Source organism: Ostrinia nubilalis, chromosome 20, assembly GCF_963855985.1.
Source record: "Ostrinia nubilalis chromosome 20, ilOstNubi1.1, whole genome shotgun sequence".
NCBI classification, from domain to species: domain Eukaryota; kingdom Metazoa; phylum Arthropoda; class Insecta; order Lepidoptera; family Crambidae; genus Ostrinia; species Ostrinia nubilalis.
Genome location: NC_087107.1, coordinates 9315547 through 9334288, shown reverse-complemented (window position 1 = coordinate 9334288; position 18742 = coordinate 9315547). Strand labels below are relative to the sequence as shown.

Genomic DNA, 18742 nt, shown 5'->3' with positions numbered 1-18742 from the left:
TCCGAACATTACAGATTATTCAATTTACTTTCTTATGTAATTCCTATATTTTAGACCGTTTAAATGCTTTAAGTATCAACGTTATTGTTTCTACACAAAAATGTTGTTTTATTTCAAAAATATTTTGAATAATCCGAAATGTTTTGATCAACTGTATTCTCATGATAAATTTAGTGATTCTGTAAAAGCATATTGAAATAAATGTCGAAAAAATAAAATGTAAATGAAAGCAATATACATATGAAACAAATGAACTGTTATTAAAGACAAAACAAAGAAATATAAAAGAATGGTAAAAATAAATGGACTTTTATATTAGATGAATGAGAGATGAGAATGGAAGAAAGAGTTAAGACAACTTAGTTCAATATGCTTCCATTTAAATCAAGTTGCACTAAAATGCAGACACGCACTGCCAATAGTTGTTTATGACAACTCTAAATACATAACAATATGTTATTTTACAACGTTCCGACAGCGATATATGTTACAAAATATATAAAAACTTCATAACCATATACAAAACCATAACTAATGTGGCCCGTCAAGACATGTTAGTCGTTTGTGAAGCGATTGGTGTTTGCATGTTAGAGCAAATTGTACAGGGACTATATAAAATGGGGAAGATGTATCTGCGAAAGAAAATTTCCAATTTGGGGCTTCAGATTTAGGAACATGCACTATGAAAGTCAACTGTTAATCAAATAAAACATTGGAAAATGATAAAGACGAACGTCATTAGGGTAACGTTGGGTAGTGTCGCCGAAAAAAACATACTAGAACAAGTACATTATTATTGTCACAGGTGCAGTGTGTGCTATCTATAGGTCATCTTACCTCAGGTTGTGCATGTGTTGAGGTTTCCTGTAGAGTTCGAATGCAGATCCTCTCTGCTCTCTGCTGCCAGCTAAATCTTGAGAAAAAACATGTTCAATTATTTTATGTTCACCTGTTTGTAAGTTTAGATTATAACCAAACCTAAGGAAATGAAGGAGCTCTAAAGCCCGGTCCGTGAGCACGTAGAATTTTGTCCAATGACCCCTAGCTACCCATCCTTATCGCTCGCGCGTAATTATATTGCTGTCGCGATTGTGCGACTGACACCCGCAGTGAGTATGCGAGCGAGATAGCAACATAATTACGCGCGAGCGATAAGGATGCGTAGCTAGGGGTCATTGGACAAAATTCTACGTGCTCACGGACCAGACTATAGAAACTAAAAGGCTATTATTCGTTTTGAATTCAACAACAAAAACTATCGTATAAGCGCCCTGGAAAGGGCCTAAGTATTGAATAAAAGATTTGTATTCGTATCACCACAATAATCTTCTTCAACTTCTATCGTGCTATCCGAGGTCACATAAACAGTTATCGAAGCATTTTATCGATCTTAGACGATAAGCTTTAACCTTTATCATCTTTTACAAGCTTTTATAAAAGTCGAATGTGATTTGACTCAAACTAATACATAAATTCGTAATTAGCAAAATCTTAAGAATCTAAATTGAGCTTTTTAGCTGTATTTAAGTAGCCGGAAAACGCAGCGTGGGACATCCACCCACAAGGTGGACCGACGACCTGATAAAGGTAGCAGGAAGGCGCTGGATGCAGGCCGCTACCAACCGTGCGATGTGGAAGTCATTGGGGGAGGCCTATGTTCAGCAGTGGACGTCCTGTGGCTGAAATGATGATGATGATGATGAAGTGTACGTCGAGTTGAAATCCAACTTACCTATAAGATGAGGGTTATGGGGCAGGTTTATGGCGCGGTGGTGCGATGGCGGCCCGGAGTACGGCGGCGACTGCGGCGGCATTTGACCGCCGTACATGTTTTGCTGCAACAAAAATACAATTACCACTTGCTTATTGAAGTAAGTTATTTATTTATTTAAAACATAAACACAGTACTTCCGGCCACAGTTCTAGCTACCCATTTCCGGTCATGTCATCACGTTCTATCGCAAAGTATCATCATTTGATGAGAGCGAGATAAAAAACGAAAATGGGTAGCTGGAACTGCGGCCGATAGTATTATGTACATAAGGCGGACATACGTTACTGGAAAGTCAAATTAACATTTTCTTGTTAAACAGATTGGAGACTGTGTGTAAGATGTATTACGATACTTATTTCATTTGAACTACTAGTGAGTTAAAACTCAAAACCCACAAATCAAATTAACATGTTTGTTACAATAATTCAATGTCCACAAATATTATTTGCAAAACACCAAAAGATCATTAATTTATTGTCAAGACTACATCGAAAGACGCAGTTATGGCCTTTTCTCCGCACTACATCTTACTTTAGAGCTATGATTTTGTAATAAAAAGATGATTGAGAGTTTTTGTAATCAAATTATGATTGAGAATAAAGTGCATTACCTGCTGGTAGTTGTTATGCGGGCGGTGCGGCTGCGAGTGCGAGTGCTGGTGCTGGTAGTGGTGCGGCGGCGGGTAGGCGGCCGGCGCGCGCGGCGACCCCGCCGGCGGGCCCGGCTCCATGCTCTGAGGGGACGAGTGCGGAGTGAGGTATGGGTTAAGTCAATGGAGGTCGTAAAGGCCATTGATTTTTCGTAGGTATAAGCCGAGGCGCAGACCATCGATTTTTCGTCGGCCGATAGTTTAGTCGGGCAGTTGATCACTATGGACATGTATGGAAGTGCGCACATTACACCGATTTGATTTGGCCGATTCTTCATACAAATTAAAATCGGGCCCAACTATCGGCCAACTAAAAATCGGTGGTCTGTGCCTTATCTTAAGGTTTTATAAAATCCATCCTTTACATGTTGTTAAGCAATGTTATTTTAATCTTGTTACTACAATAAAAAAGTACAAAAATACGAAATTAGTTTGACAATGCTTATAGGATCAAAATTAATTGGATACATGCGGGGCATTCTATCATGTAGTCCTAACAACATAAAGTCAATTCTATTGCTGTCAAAAAGTTTTTAGCTAGTGGAAACAAATGGAAATATTGCCTTTTGGGCTACAATATCCTCCCAATTGTATAATAAATACTTTTTTACTTTTTTGTAATAAATTTTACCAAAAACTTTATCTTAGCTATTTGGATGATATTATTGTTACCAACACTTCCACACGAGAACATAACTAGTTATTGATGTGATAAAATGATCAGCTTTCAGCAAATGATCTACTACAAGTGCTTTAGTGAAACTAAATATCGAAAAACATAATCAAAATTCTACTTACCCCGTTCCTAGGATGGTGACCGTTGTCAGGCGGCCGATAGTGTTTCGGTTTAGGCGGAGGCACGGGTTTGTATGGAGGGACTGGCGCTCCTCCACGGCCCGTGTAATCAGCTTGGGAGGCCGAATTTGTTCTTCCACTAGACAGTCAAAATAATTGTATTAATAACCCTCCTTCTGGCGCAGACGGGTAAATACTATAATATTATGACAGGTGAGACAAGAATCTGGTATCAAAAGAGAACGGAAAATCTTCATAACATTTTTTGTATTGTAGCCGTAAAGTATTATTTGGCTTATTTGCTTATTTCACATTAGCTTTACGTGTCATTGGACTTCAAAAATGTAAACATTGAATGGAATTTCTCTCGTATACGAAAGCTCGTATAATATAATTGAAATGTAGATTGTTTTTTAAATGAAATAAAATACTTATGACGTATGACTTATGCCTCTTACCTATATTTGGCATGATCGTTAGACGGCACGTTAGGGAGGGAAGGCCCTCGCGCGTGCATGGGAGTGTGAGGACTGTTCCCATTCACTAGGGGAGGCCTGTTCTGCTGTGGACTTCGGTAGTTCTCTGGTGACCTAAGAAAAAAAACTTGTACAGTATTAATAACCTTATTTTTTAAACACAACTGTATAATAAGTTTTGCTCTGAAAGAAATGTTCTAGTTCTTCCAATTGAACAAAGTAAACGTTTTCAAAGATACTCCAACTACAACGGGACTATTCCTCCCACCTCTGAAATAACTGTGTAGCCAGGATCTACAGCTTGACCACCAATAAAAACCCAAACAGTAAACGCCAATTACTCAAACTTTGTAGTTTGTACACTTTGTCGTTGTACAATGGTCTTGATTGAAGCGAACTTATTTTGTGCATATCAATATAAGTTCAAATAGTTATTTTTCATACCTGTAGTTGTTTTCATTATTTCTGTAATCGAGCGAGTTGTGTTCGTGAGAATTCGAATTCCGCTGCGGACTCTGCGCCGACATAGCGGACGGGTTTGGCGGAGGAGGCGGTTCCATTTTACTGCTGAACAAAAAACAACTTTATTAAGAAGTGCATACGACAGCTTATGTAAGTTTTGGGCAAGCACTTTATTTTAAAATGATCCCTAATCTTTCAGCTTTCAGAAAAGTATCAATTCAATGTTTAGAGTGGAGTAGTTAATTGTTTTTGGTGACAAGTCAGAAATTTCTAAAAATTATAACTTAGTAACCATCCAGTTTTGACCCCTGGTTCACTGGACTTAATTTGTTGCTTATGACCTCTAGTATAATCACTTTCAAGGAATAGGTCGAGTTTCTCTTTCACCCTGTATGTCAAGGTAAAATTTTGAACTTCATCAGTTTATAATAAAACGCGTGAGAATATCAATGGGTTAGGTTAGATTTTGAATTCTGTCAGATTATAATCTGACGGAATACGGTGACAGATATAAAGATATAGCTCCAAAATACTGAACTGTCCTATCCATGACATTGACAGTGGGGCGCCACCGTCAATACCGAATCGCTGATTCCGATTTTTGCCATGTTGGAAACCATATAGTTGAACGATGGTAGCGACCCCCTGTCATTGAGTTTGGTGGGACAGTTCAGCGTGGGTCATCTATAACTTACACTGAAGGCGGCGCAACTTTGAGGTCGTCGGGCGCGTTAGGCGGCAGCCGGCAGGAGCCCATCGCCGAGCCGTTGTTCGAACTGCTGTAGTCGTACGACGGGGTGCCGTCGTATGAACTTTGCTGTGTGGCAAAAAGGTTTATTTTAATGATTTAGTAAAGAATCAAACGTATCTGAAAAGTTTCAGTTTACAAAACCATGAACAAAACGTAAATGTCGAAACTCCAAAGTCGTTGGATCCACGTATAGATACTCGTAATTCGAAAATCCAACAGACGACAGTGCATAAAGCTAAAGATAGTGAGTGGAATCTTATGCCGTTGTAATAAAGACGGATTTAGAACAAAAACGTTTAGTCTGATGTGCTGAGGGCTAAGTATGAGTTTACATTACATTTTTTTTTATTTGTTTACCTACACAATGAGTAATTTGGAGAGTTTTGGTTAATATCAAATTGTTTTTTTAATCGGACCTTTTCACTCGATAAAGTACTTATAGCCTGACCAGGAACATAAAAACCCTCGCCATGTTGCGGAAAACTAATGGTACTAATTTCTTTTAATGGCAACAGTAACTGAAAACTTCATTGACATGTCACCTTGCATGTCAGTCTATTGCTGTCAAAGTGTAAACAAACTTTATTTTAAATGTGCGCAATTGATTTTGTGAATTAAATTGCTAAAATCTTTTTATAGTCGTGAAAGAAAAGTGGTTCACAATGTGTTTAAGTATTTGTCGAAGAGAAATACTAAGGATTCGGACAATATTTTCATTGAATAATGTTTCCGACAAAGGTTGTCAAATTGACTGACATGTTTATCGCATAGTACAGTCCACTATGAAAATTAGCTGTGGTTTGTTTCAACTACCTATTTTAAAAAAATTTGTCACTTTATAAGTGTTGAATTTTATGGAATTGGGAAAGAAGTACCGAGTTTGAAGCGTTCATGAGCAAACATTGCAGTTGAATATTCAAGTTCTGAATTTGATTATTGATGAATAATAAAATAAATCCTACTAGCTCGATTGATGGTTTCATTTAATTTATTTAAACCAGGTTACTTATAATAATATTTTTTCGTTAATTTATGAAAATAGCAAATTAGCCCGTAATCCTGAATCCTGATACATAAAGTTAGCCTATTAATTTAACACATGATGTACGACTGTACTCAGTGTTGCACTATCAAATGCAATTGACGCGCCTCTATGCCAGGGTTTTTATGTTCCTGGTCAGGCTATAACATTATTCAGTGACAGTTTGAATAGCGAAATGAGTTTTTTGTACTTATGTAACAACTACGTGCAACTACGTAATACAAGGAGAGATCCTTGAGGCGATCGTAAAATTGATAGTTAGTGTCGCATTATGTGGTAGATAATGTTATTTGTCGAACACATATACCTAATATTGAAGAGGTAAATATTTTTTCCGTAATCTTTTTGATTAGCTTACCGGATTCGTAGGGTGTCGATGCCGGTCCAAGGATCCCTGTCCCTGCGTGGGCTGGATGATCATACTGGTAGGGCGGGCGGTGTACGTGGCGGTTTCGTCGCTGCCGCCCTCCTTGGGAGGCCCGAAGAGGCGCTCTTGGGCACTGGGGCGGGGGTTCTGGAAGGAAATATCATGTGTCAAGATACATCGGTTAAGAAAATTTCGAAAGAGGAAAACTTTCACCACGGGTTCAGGAATCAGGATGCGATTCCCACAGTTACGACAGTGCGATTAAGAAAGAAAATTAATTAGTTGCCAGTTTAGTTAGGACATTATGGAAATCGCCAATTATTGATTGCTCTTAGAAACATGGTTATAAGGTAATAAATATTGTAATATTAAAAAAAATGGATTTATTATTCCAACAAAAGCATTTTCGAGAACAATGAGTCCTCGAAAGCGTTTGAGTTATTCTTCTTCTTGAGAAAACTTCCCGTTGAGATAAGGTAAATTACTTACATAAGTAGGTTTTTTTTTAAAGATTATTAGTAATTTGTTATTACACAAATTATTAATAGCCCCTCGTACTAAGCTAAATATGCTTGTATCACGAGTGAGCTCACCACAATAGTCGAGCGGCGGCGGGGACCGAACCCGCGTTCCCCGGATCACGAGTCGGCCAGCAGTCCGACCCCTTCACCGTTCGGCTATCGTGGCTTCAAAGTCTATCACTACGGCAGTTGTAGCTGTACAATAAAAAATCCCCGCTCGGTTAGGAGCCATAAAATACTTTGCAAATACTGACTACAAGTGCATCACTTACCTGCGGGTTATGTCTCAAAGAATGCGGCGGTCTGGCTGGCGGGGGCGCCGGTAGCAACACCCCGCCGGCGGGGCGTCCGGCCGGGCCTCGCGGCGGGAGCTCCGGCACCGGCCCGTATAGCGGCGGCGCGTTACCGTGGTACGGAGGCGCTTGATCCGAACCGTTGGTGGCCGCGAAACCGTACTTGCTGTCGCCGTAGCCACCCTGCTGTAAGTACGGGGTTAATTCACACGTGCTATGATGTAATACAAGTGGATGTTATGGCGTACGAGTGGGTCAAAACGTGCGAAATTGGGTTAAGCAAGTATATGTGTACGGCAACGCGTTGCCGTGGTACGGGGGCGCCTGCTCCGAACCGTTGGTGGCTGCGAAACCGTACTTGCTGTCGCCGTAGCCACCCTGCTGTAAGTACGGGGTTATTTCACACGTGCTATGATGTAATACAAGTGGATGTTATGGCGTACGAGTGGGTCAAAACGTGCGAAATTGGGTTAAGCAAATATATGTGTACGGCAACGCGTTACCGTGGTACGGAGGCGCCTGCTCCGAACCGTTGGTGGCCGCGAAACCGTACTTGCTGTCGCCGTAGCCACCCTGCTGTAAGTACGAGGTTAATTCACACGTGCTACGATGCTATGACGTATGAGTGCACACGTGGGATGACGTACGTACTAGTGGGTTTAACTTTCATCGTGCGAAATTTTATTAAATTCAAGTAAGGTATGTAGATATATTTACAGCAGCTGCCCTACACTACTACGGTATGGACGCTAGGGGGAACACCCCTCCCCGCAACCGCCATATTTTTTTAAAATATTCCATACGTTCTAAAGGTTAAAACTGCAGATTCTAGAAGAACAGTGACAATGCATCGGAAAAGTGAAATAATGAAATTCATTAATTATTTTTTGCATACTATAACTGATGTGTACTTAGTTAAATGAGGAGAAAGTGTATTTAGAGCTAACGAAAAATACAGACCTGTCTGAAGCATGCAAGATTAACGCACATCTAAATATACCAACCGTGTAGGGTGGAGGCACAGCGTCGGCCATGTGGTTCATATCGTCATCTCGGTCCATGTTGTCCTGGGTGGTCGCGATCGACGGGTCTGATGACGACTTGACGAGCCTCGGCGCCGGCGGCGGACTCACTTCCAAGTCACTTTCGGGACTCGACGCGTACGACAGTCTACAGTTCTCGGTACTCGACGACATCGAGAACAAAAAGTCGTCCGACAACGGCTCGGGCCTCTGTTCTCGTCCATTTTGTCGGCAGCCATTTTGAGAACGTCGCCATTTTGTGAGCGTCGGCCATTTTGATTCGCAGCGTCCGGTAGGGTGGGTATGGAATGGGGTGACAATACAAGACAAATGAATGATTGCAATAACACGTCAGAAACTAAAAACGGGGTTTAGCGTCTGTGATGATTATGGGGTATTTACACACTAAGAAATCGACATCCAAACTGTTTGGGTACTTTAGTTGTAACTTAATTAACAGTTAATTTGGCGTTGCAAAATCAAATAATTATATGGTTAATTTGAATGTCGATTTCTAATAAAATAAAGTGGTATTTAACACTGGTAAACTATCGTCATATTTACAAAACAAAAACAGTACAGATCTCAAATAAAAAATCAACAATAAACCAACATACATACCATAAGCTTAAATATTAGCAAATGCAATAAAAGCGGAAATAAAAAGCGAATAACATGCAGCAAATATACAGATAAAAGTTAATTAAGATGCAGGTTAATTATCCTAGTGGTAACTTTGACTGTGACTACGTTAAACTCATCTAGACATACCCCAAGTGCTGCTCAGATATAGGTTTGTTTATAACAGGGGCGACATCTCTTTCTGCCTGCGTGGAATTCTGTGCATCCTTTTCTAACTCGTCTAACTTCAAGGTTGGCAAAGACAAGTTTTTCATTTTGTTCAAAGACCTTTCTGATACAGAAGGCAAAGTTCGGATCTCGCTAAAGCGTTCAGGATCTACAACGGGTTTTTCGTTGCACTTACAATTTGGAATTCGACAGATTTGTCGCAAAGGTTTGTCAGCTTTGAATATAGGTTTCGGATTCTCTTTTTGAAGGCGCACTTTCCATTCTGGAACCTCATTAGTTTTCCCCAGATCGTTCCCGGTTGGAAAGAAGGCAGAGGCAGGACGGAACTGCTCAGAAGTTGGCACTACAGAAGACGGTCTTTGGACGTTGGGAACTGGAGATTTGGAGGACGTTTCAAGAACACTGTACGGTCTGAACGTTTGAGGTTGGGGGACGTTACATTTGGCAAATATTTGGGATATCTCAGGGCTATTCATGCCTTGCATTTTGGCACCTAATTTGGACCTTTGGTAGTAATTCTGCCTGTCGTCGTAGGGGTAATTCGCCATTGTATGTCTGTTTTTGTTCATGTAAGGATTGGGTACGCCAAATACATTGTTAGGCATGCAATGCTGTAATGTTTCTGAGTAGTAATAAGGCACTACATGGTTTCGATTAGCGTCATACACTTGGTCGTGCCGCTTCGTGCTTTTGAGGTTAGATGCAGATATGTTTTGCGGTGAGCGAATGGTAGGGCGTTGGGGAGACTGGGGATAGAAGTTCAGAGGGTAGGAGATTGGGTAAAAGGCGGGGTAAGGAGACGGCGGGATGGGGAAATATATGTCCGACACCATTTCAACGTGCTATAAACGTAAGACAGAACAGAAACGAATTGGTTAATACATTTATGCTGGAAAAGTACGGGCATGGTCCACTTACTTTTTAATATTTGGATTTTGTGATATTGGAAACCATGCCTATACTTTTTGCGTAGATTATAAAGAGAAAATTGAAAATTAATTCATGAAATACATAGATTTTACCAATGCACCAATTTGCCTTTACCAAGCAACCATCTCGAAGCATGATGCGCTTTACTGTTATAATAGACGTTAAACATGAATATCGTTATACAAATAATTTAAGTAACCTTTTAACATTTAGATAAACTTTTAAAGAACCAGAACAAAGAAAGAAGAATCAAAGTCTTGTTAAACTATTGGAAAAAATTGCAGCTGAAGGGTTATTTCAATTAAAAATTTGATAGAACTGAAAGGTTTTCGAATATCGCTTTCATCAATTTATTGCGTTCTACAATGTAACGTAGGTGTTGCATGGATCAAGATTTCTAAGTTTTCACGAGTAGGCTCACCATGAGAATAATATTGGGGCACATGCACCCAGTACCCACTTTTAAATTTTCCCAAAGTCAAAGATTTTTTTTTTTATTTCTGTGTGTTAAGACTAATTGATAAGAATGATTGATTGAATTAATTGAATAGTGCTTACAAATCGTCTTTTTTTTATAAAAGACAAAAAAAGATCTTAATTTCTTTGTTCTGCCCCTTTAAATCCCACCACCACAAGTACCTCCAAATACCCCCACTTTCCCCACTGACCTTGGTCTCAGACACCCAAAGCTGCTGCTGCTGCGTGATCTGAATGAGCTCCTCCAGCTTATTGAACCAGGTGTTCTGGTTGGCTTCGCTGAGGGTTATGGTGTGGGTGAACACGTGACCCCAGACGCGCTCCATGTGTTGGCACTGTTCTAGAAGCTTCTTGGACGATTTGTGGGCGGATCTGAGGATATATGGCTGGTTAGCAATGTACAGGTATAACAAAATATTATTATCATAATAAGTATTTTCTTTACTTTTTAGCGCCTTTTAAATTTTGTGTAACATTCTGAACCGATTTTGATAAAACAAATAATTGCCAAGATCTTCGTGAATAAAAGTTAAAACACGTTTTTCCTTTTAAGTTCAAATTTAAGTGCAAGAGTTGATTGAATCTATCCACTACTATTGAGATTATTGTATGCCGTGGCAACGTACTCGGTACTCGTATAATTAAGGCACTTAGATTAAGTTCAAAAAGGTTGTACAGTTAGTTTTAATATCTTGTTTGTTGTCCTATTGAACAAATAAAAATAAAATAAAATTAATCTTTGAAGGATGAAGCACATTATTAACCCGGAAACGGATCGTAACCGTATCAACTCGAGGCGGTCAGTATTATCCGTACTGCAACGCAAACTAAGGCCGGCAATACACGGACGGAACGGAAGCAGTCAGGGTCTACAGCAGCGCCCATCGTGCGGTCAAGCAGTCGCCAGCCATACACTGACTGCTCGAGCTGTCGACATCTCTCGCACAGTTACCTCCGCCCACTTTCTTCATTCCACGGCGCGCGCGCTTGTGATTTGTTTAGCAGTTAATACCAACTGCTCGAGCAGTTATCACTGGCAGCTTCAAGCTGTTGACTCTTGACTACAAGAGTGGTCCGTGTATGTTGATCACTGACTAACTGCTCGAGCTGTCCGTGTATGGCGGGTCTTACGTAAACGCCACGCCTCGCTTCGCCTTCGATACGTGTTGACTTTTGATCCCTTTCCAGGTTGATAAGTTAGATAGATAAGCTACCTTTATGCATAACAAGATCCAAAATGACTTACTTAGGCAAGCCAGCTCTCAACTGCTTAATAATATGCTTGTTGTCAGCCTTCAGGAATATCACTATAGGGTAGAACTGTGCGTAGTTGAGTCTGTCCACCGCGTTGGGCGTGATATCCAGGAGAGCGTGCTTCCCTCGCTCCATGATACTCCTGATGCTGGACAGACGAATAATGCCGCCGGATTTGGTTTTGCTGTCTTCTAGGGTGCTGTCCATTTCTGGGGAGAATTATTTAGTTTTTAATTGCTGAATTTAGCGGTTTTTTTGAGGTTTTTAGAATCATCTTTTAGTTCTGAATATTTTAGCTTCTGTGCAAAGATTCACACAACATACAACAATAATAATGTTGGGAAGGCGATCCAGTATCATTTGGCGCCCAGAACATAATGTCTGACACCATTTTATCTACACTTACTGGCCGAGGCAAACAGCTTAAGGCTCTCATTATGAAGATATTTGCTCGTGATGTGAACCACCATTTCCCACGATGAATAACCCCATTCTACACTACTTAATGGGCAACGCAAACTGTTCGGGACTCGTCACCACTGCGCCAAAAATAATGTCTGACACCAACAAAAACTTACTATTATAGGCGAGGCGAACTACATGGCGCTATGTATTATTAATTAGACACTGACGCGTGATATTAGGTGATATTAGCCATGGAGCCCATAATGATGTCTGACACCACTCTACACCGCACGAAACCCAGCTGCTTCAGCACCACGCGCTCGTTCGCGGGCACTTGCTGATGCTGTGATAGGACCACCTGACACAGCTGACGCAGCAGGACGTCTGACACCACGCTTCACTCACTAGGCGAGGCGAACTGGTCCGGGCTCTCGTTGAGGAGCCGCTCCCGCGCGATGTCAGCCACCGCGCCGACAAAGATATCTGACACCACTCAAAACTTACTAGGCGAGGCGAGCTGGTCGGGGCTCTCGTTAAGGAGCTTCTTGCATACAATTTTTACAGCTCAAAGGCACTTAGGACGATGTCTGACATCATCATACACTTATTAGGCGAGGCGAACTACTCGGAGCTCTCATTAATTAAACACTCGGGCTTGACATAAGCCATCATATCTGCAACGATGTCTGACACCACGGACGATGCTGTGATAGGACCACCTGACACAGCTGACGCAGCAGCAGGACGTCTGACACACGCTACACTCACTAGGCGAGGCGAACTGCTCCGGGCTCTCATTAATAAGGTACTCACGAGTGACACAATGATGTCTGACACCATTCTACGCTTAGGCGAGACGAACTGGTTAAGGAGTCGCTTGCGCATGATTATGTCTCGTACTTAAGACGATGTCTGACACCACGGTACGATGCTGTGATAGGACCACCTGACACAGCTGACGCAGCAGGACGTATGACACACGCTACACTCACTAGACGAGGCGAACTGGTCCGGGCTCTCGTTGAGGAGCCGCTCCCGCGTAATGTCAGCTACCGCTCCCACAAAGATATCTGACACCACTCAAAACTTACTAGGCGAGGCGAGCTGGTCGGGGCTCTCGTTGGACTGCAACGATGTCTGACACCACAGACGATGCTGTGATAGAACCACCTGACACAGCTGACGCGGCAGCAGGACGTCTGACACACGCTACTCACTAGGCGAGGCGAACTGCTCCGGGCTCTCGTTAATAAGGTACTCACGAGTGACACAATGATGTCTGACACCATTCTACGCTTAGGCGAGACGAACTGGTTAAGGAGCCGCTTGCGCACGATTATGGCTATATCGCACTTAGGTCGATGTCTGACACACGCTACACTCACTAGGCGAGGCGAACTGGTCCGGGCTCTCGTTGAGGAGCCGCTCCCGCGCGATGTCCGCCACCGCGCCCAGCACTATGGCAGGCCGCACGAAGCCCGGCTGCTTCGGCACCAAATGCTGTGGTAGGACCTGACACAGCTGACACGGCAGCAGGACGTCTGACACCGCGCTACTCCAGGCCTGTTCATCTCCGCGAGTTTGCATCGAAAACAAAACACGCGCGACGACCCCTCCTGAGGTACCTAATCGACAGGACAATCACGAGCGAGTATTGACGCACGCACGTGTATTCTTCACCCATTTGCATTGTAAAGACAATAAATATGTAAAATCGGTGGTGTAATTAATACTGTGCAGTATTTTTTAACTGCCCGAAGAATAAAATAGAAACAAAATATAATTAATACTTAATCATGTATTTACTCCGCCATTTTCCGTAGTTTGGCACCTCACGTCACACATCAATTTACCGAAGTCAGCCCTATGGCTTCGGCGCAGTACCGAACACTGACGTTTGTCAACAAAACGGTGCTCGACTATTGAGACAAACTAAATTACACCATATTGTTAACGACATTAAGCATACATTTTTTTAAATACCTTCGCGAAGTAAAACTTCTGTACGTAGTACTTATTATTATGGTATGTATATATATGGTATTCTGTGGTAGTACTTTGTATTATTCTGTGGCTACACTCACTAGGCGAGGCGAACTGGTCCGGGCTCTCGTTGAGGAGCCGCTCCCGCGCGATATCAGCTACCGCGCCCAGCACTATGGCAGGCCGCACGAAGCCCGGCTGCTTCGGCACCAGATACTGTGATGGGACCTGACACAACTGACGCGGCAGGACGTCTGACACACGCTACACTCACTCATCATCATCATCATTTCAGCCATAGGACGTCCACTGCTGAACATAGGCCTCCCCTAATGCTTTCCATGTTGATCGATTGGTAGCGGCTTGCATCCAGCGCTTCCCTGCTACCTTTACGATGTCGTCGGTCCACCTTGTAGGTGGACCTCCCACGCTGCGTTTTCCGGTACGCGGCCTCCATTCCAGAACCTTGCTGCCCCATCGGCCGTCAGTTCTACGTACTATGTGCCCTGCCCATTGCCACTTCAGCTTGCTCATCCGTCGGGCTATGTCAGCGACTTTAGTTCGTTTACGGATTTCCTCATTTCTGATTCGATCAAAGAAACACCAAGCATAGCCCTCTCCATAGCACGCTATGCAACTTTGAGCTTCTGTATAAGGCCTATAGTGAGAGGCCACGTTTCCGAGCCATAAGTTATCGCTGGTAGCACACATTAATTGTAGACTTTCGTCTTCAGGCACTGGTCTTTTGGACTACACTCACTAGGCGAGGCGAACTGGTCCGGGCTCTCGTTGAGGAGCCGCTCCCGCGCGATGTCAGCCACCGCGCCCAGCACTATGGCAGGCCGCACGAAGCCCGGCTGCTTCGGCACCAGATGCTGTGATAGGACCTGACACAGCTGACGCAGCAGGACGTCTGACACCACGCTACACTCACTAGGCGAGGCGAACTGTGGCACTATGGCAGGCCGCACGAAGCCCGGCTGCTTCAGCAGCACCAGATGCTGTGATAGGACCTGACACAGCTGACGCAGCAGGACGTCTGACACCGCGCTACACCAGGCCTGTTCATCTCCGCGAGTTTGCATCGAAAACAAAACACGCGCGACGACCCCTCCTGAGGTACCTAATCGACAGGACAATCACGAGCGAGTATTGACGCACGCACGAGTATTCTTCACCCATTTGCATTGTAAAGACAATAAACTATATGTAAAATCGGTGGTGTAATTAATACTGTGCAGTATTTTTTAACTGCCCGAATAATAATAGAAACACAAAATATAATTTATGCTTAATCATGTATTTACTCCGCCATTTTCCGTAGTTTGGCACCTCACGTCACACATCATTTTACCGAAGTCAGCCCTATGGCTTCGGCGCAGTACCGAACACTGACGTTTGTCAACAAAATGGTGCTCGACTATTGAGACAAGCTAAATTACACCATATTGTTAACGACATTAAGCATACATTTTTTTAAATACCATTGCGAAGAAAATCTTCTGCACGTAGTACTTATTATTATTCTGTGGCTACACTCACTAGGCGAGGCGAACTGGTCCGGGCTCTCGTTGAGGAGCCGCTCCCGCGCGATGTCCGCCACCGCGCCCAGCACTATGGCAGGCCGCACGAAGCCCGGCTGCTTCGGCACCAGATGCTGTGATGGGACCTAACACAGCTGACGCAGCAGGACGTCTGACACACGTTACACTCACTCATCATCATCATCATTTCAGCCATAGGACGTCCACTGCTGAACATAGGTCTCCCCTAATGCTTTCCATGTTGATCGATTGGTAGGGGCCTGCGTCCAGCGCTTCCCTACTACCTTTACGATGTCGTCGGTCCACCTTGTAGGTGGACGTCCCACGCTGCGCTTTCCGGTACGCGGCCTCCATTCCAGAACCTTGCTGCCCCATCGGCCGTCAGTTCTGCGTACTATGTGCCCTGCCTATTGCCACTTCAGCTTGCTAATCCGTCGGGCTGTGTCAGCGACTTTAGTTCATTAACGGATTTCCTCATTTCTGATTCGATCTCGCAAAGAAACACCAAGCATAGCCGTCTCCATAGCACGCTATGCAACTTTGAGATTCTGTATAAGGCCTATAGTGAGAGGCCACGTTTCCGAGCCATAAGTTATCACTGGTAACACACATTGGTTGTAGACTTTCGTCTTCAGGCACTGGTCTTTTGGACTACACTCACTAGGCGAGGCGAACTGGTCCGGGCTCTCGTTGAGGAGCCGCTCCCGCGCGATATCCGCCACCGCGCCCAGCACTATGGCAGGCCACACGAAGCCCGGCTGCTTCGGCACCAGATGCTGTGATAGGACCTGACACAGCTGACACGGCAGCAGGACGTCTGACACCGCGCTACACCACTTGTTATTATTCTGTGGCTACACTCACTAGGCGAGGCGAACTGGTCCGGGCTCTCGTTGAGGAGCCGCTCCCGCGCGATGTCAGCCACCGCGCCCAGCACTATGGCAGGCCGCACGAAGCCCGGCTGCTTCAGAACCACGCGTTCGTACGCTGGGAACTTGCTGATGCTGTCTGATAGGACCACTTCGTCCCAGTGTTCCTGGAATAGAATGAAAATCGTCAAAATGTTTACAAAATACACCATAACTTTCCTAGTGGCCGATACAATAAAAAAAACTACTCAGCACTGACCCATTGTCGTGAAGCAGTAGTAGGCTAGGACGTGTAAGGCCTCAGGCTCGAATTGAGCGGGCAGCGGGGCGGGAGCGGCAACGGCGCGGGAGCGGGGCGGGCAACGCAGACCCGTTCTCGAAACAAGCGGGCAGCTCGCGCGGCGCTTTAGCGGCGAAGTGTTATGTTCGGGGTTGTGTTGTCGATATATTTGTTTTTATTCGCAAACGAAATGTCTGAACAACGGCGACAATTTTATTTCGATTCAAATTTATTCCTAACGCTCGATTTATTGTGGGCAAAAGAAGGAGTGCGCTGCCCGCTCGGTGCCCGCTCCCGCGCCGCTGTTTTCGAGAACCGGTCTATTTGATTTTACGCATAAGATCCTGCCGCTCCCGCGCTGCTACCGCCGCCGCCCCGCTGCCCGCTGAATTCGCGGCTGAGGCCTTAAAGTGCTTTTTAAAAGCCTACTTACAAAAAAATTAATAAATCAGGATTAAAGCCTACATTATACTCTCCCAAAAAGAGTGAGTAGTGGTAGTAGTTCATCTGGTGGTTATTTGGGTACCTAAAACCTCTCGAATTGATAAAGTCCAACCCTCTAACCGTTGCACCACACATTAATACCAAGCAACTCATAAATCAAGATATGAGTACCTTGACCAAGAGTTTGTATATCAATTAATGTTAAATAGTAAATTAATTACGTAACATTCAGTGTTTCTTAAAGAAGTAGGATGCTCTGAAATCATCGATGAATGATTTCAATCGCCCAATTCCCCTCACCTTGCCCAAACTCTTGCTTCGTCGATGCGTAGACCGTCGGCGTCGGAAGAAGTTGTGTTTTCCATCGTTGCCTGACATCTCTTTCTTGGTCGCGTTGAATTGTGCCGTGGCCAATTCTTCGGCTCTTGCTTTGTTGGGGATCGTGCCTTTTTGCACCTCTTGGTTGTTACGACCTGGATGGAAAAGGAGTTAAACAATAATTTTGAGTTTATTATTGAGACAGTTATTTTGGTACCGCCGAGGCATCAAATCTGAAAATTAAGAAAAACTGACGCTTATATCGGTTTTTTGACATCCACCATGCTATCTTATCTCAAATCGCAATAGTCATCAGTTTCTATCAATTAAGATGCTGGCCTTCCATCCTCACTCTTCCAGTAGATGTCGTGAAAGGCACCCAAGGGACTATGCAAACATCAGGCCTTAACAACCCGTCTAGCCAGCCTTTGGGAAATTAGAGCAAGTCGTGCTCCTGCAGTGAAGACCAAATAAATGATCTGATGATTATGTTGTATTTTACCGTTTGAAGGTATATGTTAATGATTGTGGTGGTGATGATGGTAGTGATGAAAATAATGATGATGTTAGTGATATTAATGATGATGATAATCGTACCTATCCTGTAGACCTGCCAAGCGCCAACTGTTCCGTTATGTAGCGTGTCCACAACGTGAAACACGTCGCCGCATCGGAACGACATCTCGCCGTCCGTCGGCTCCGTGTAGTGGAAGTGCGTCTTTATGTGGAACGAGTCGCCGGCTGGAACACAAGCATTAAATGGTCAGTTATTGAATGACTATAGCAGTAAGGAATACTCCTAATATTAATTGAAATAAGCTCTATTTTGCAAGAAAAAATTCTGATTTACTGTCGTCTGTATTGAAAAGGAAAATAAAAATTTTAAGTTTATAAATAAAGTGTGTTTAAAAGGACACCGATTTAACACCCGTATTCACAAACTTGTTCATGTGAAGCAGAAAATCGAACGCACAGCGTTGAATAAAGCTATGTGATTGGTTCGTGTGTGACCCTGTGCGTCGACGCGCACTGTGAGACCACATAGTAATGTTTGTGAATACGGGCGTGCTCACGGACCAGGCTTTAGTAATAAAAATGAAATTAGTACAATGTAATTAATAGAAGATTATATTAATGTAATTAATATTAATAGAACAACACACGGATAAACAAGTATTTTTATAGTAATTAACAATGACGGTTTGGACCACATTCGAACAGTTTCCATTCACTATTATTATACCAATCAATCACATGTTCAACGAAGTGAGTAAAT

The 18742-nt window shown here is 43.3% G+C and overlaps 1 protein-coding gene across 1 annotated transcript in view; it reads right to left on the bottom strand.

Annotated features, from left to right (window-relative positions):
• The window catches only part of LOC135081888 (uncharacterized), a 63639-nt gene that overhangs the window by 4962 nt on the left and 39935 nt on the right, over window positions 1-18742 (bottom strand). The window contains exons 15-35 of the mRNA XM_063976671.1: window positions 18064-18207; window positions 17449-17621; window positions 16420-16591; window positions 16155-16372; window positions 15554-15668; window positions 14772-15050; window positions 14113-14265; window positions 13414-13653; window positions 11616-11832; window positions 10561-10741; window positions 8924-9804; window positions 8135-8492; window positions 7110-7316; window positions 6308-6463; window positions 4852-4973; window positions 4139-4261; window positions 3677-3808; window positions 3222-3357; window positions 2385-2507; window positions 1733-1835; window positions 838-913 (exon numbers count right to left, since the gene is read on the bottom strand). Coding sequence (XP_063832741.1) covers window positions 838-913; window positions 1733-1835; window positions 2385-2507; window positions 3222-3357; window positions 3677-3808; window positions 4139-4261; window positions 4852-4973; window positions 6308-6463; window positions 7110-7316; window positions 8135-8492; window positions 8924-9804; window positions 10561-10741; window positions 11616-11832; window positions 13414-13653; window positions 14113-14265; window positions 14772-15050; window positions 15554-15668; window positions 16155-16372; window positions 16420-16591; window positions 17449-17621; window positions 18064-18207 — 4309 coding nt within the window. The remainder of the gene's footprint in view (window positions 1-837; window positions 914-1732; window positions 1836-2384; window positions 2508-3221; window positions 3358-3676; window positions 3809-4138; window positions 4262-4851; window positions 4974-6307; window positions 6464-7109; window positions 7317-8134; window positions 8493-8923; window positions 9805-10560; window positions 10742-11615; window positions 11833-13413; window positions 13654-14112; window positions 14266-14771; window positions 15051-15553; window positions 15669-16154; window positions 16373-16419; window positions 16592-17448; window positions 17622-18063; window positions 18208-18742) is intronic.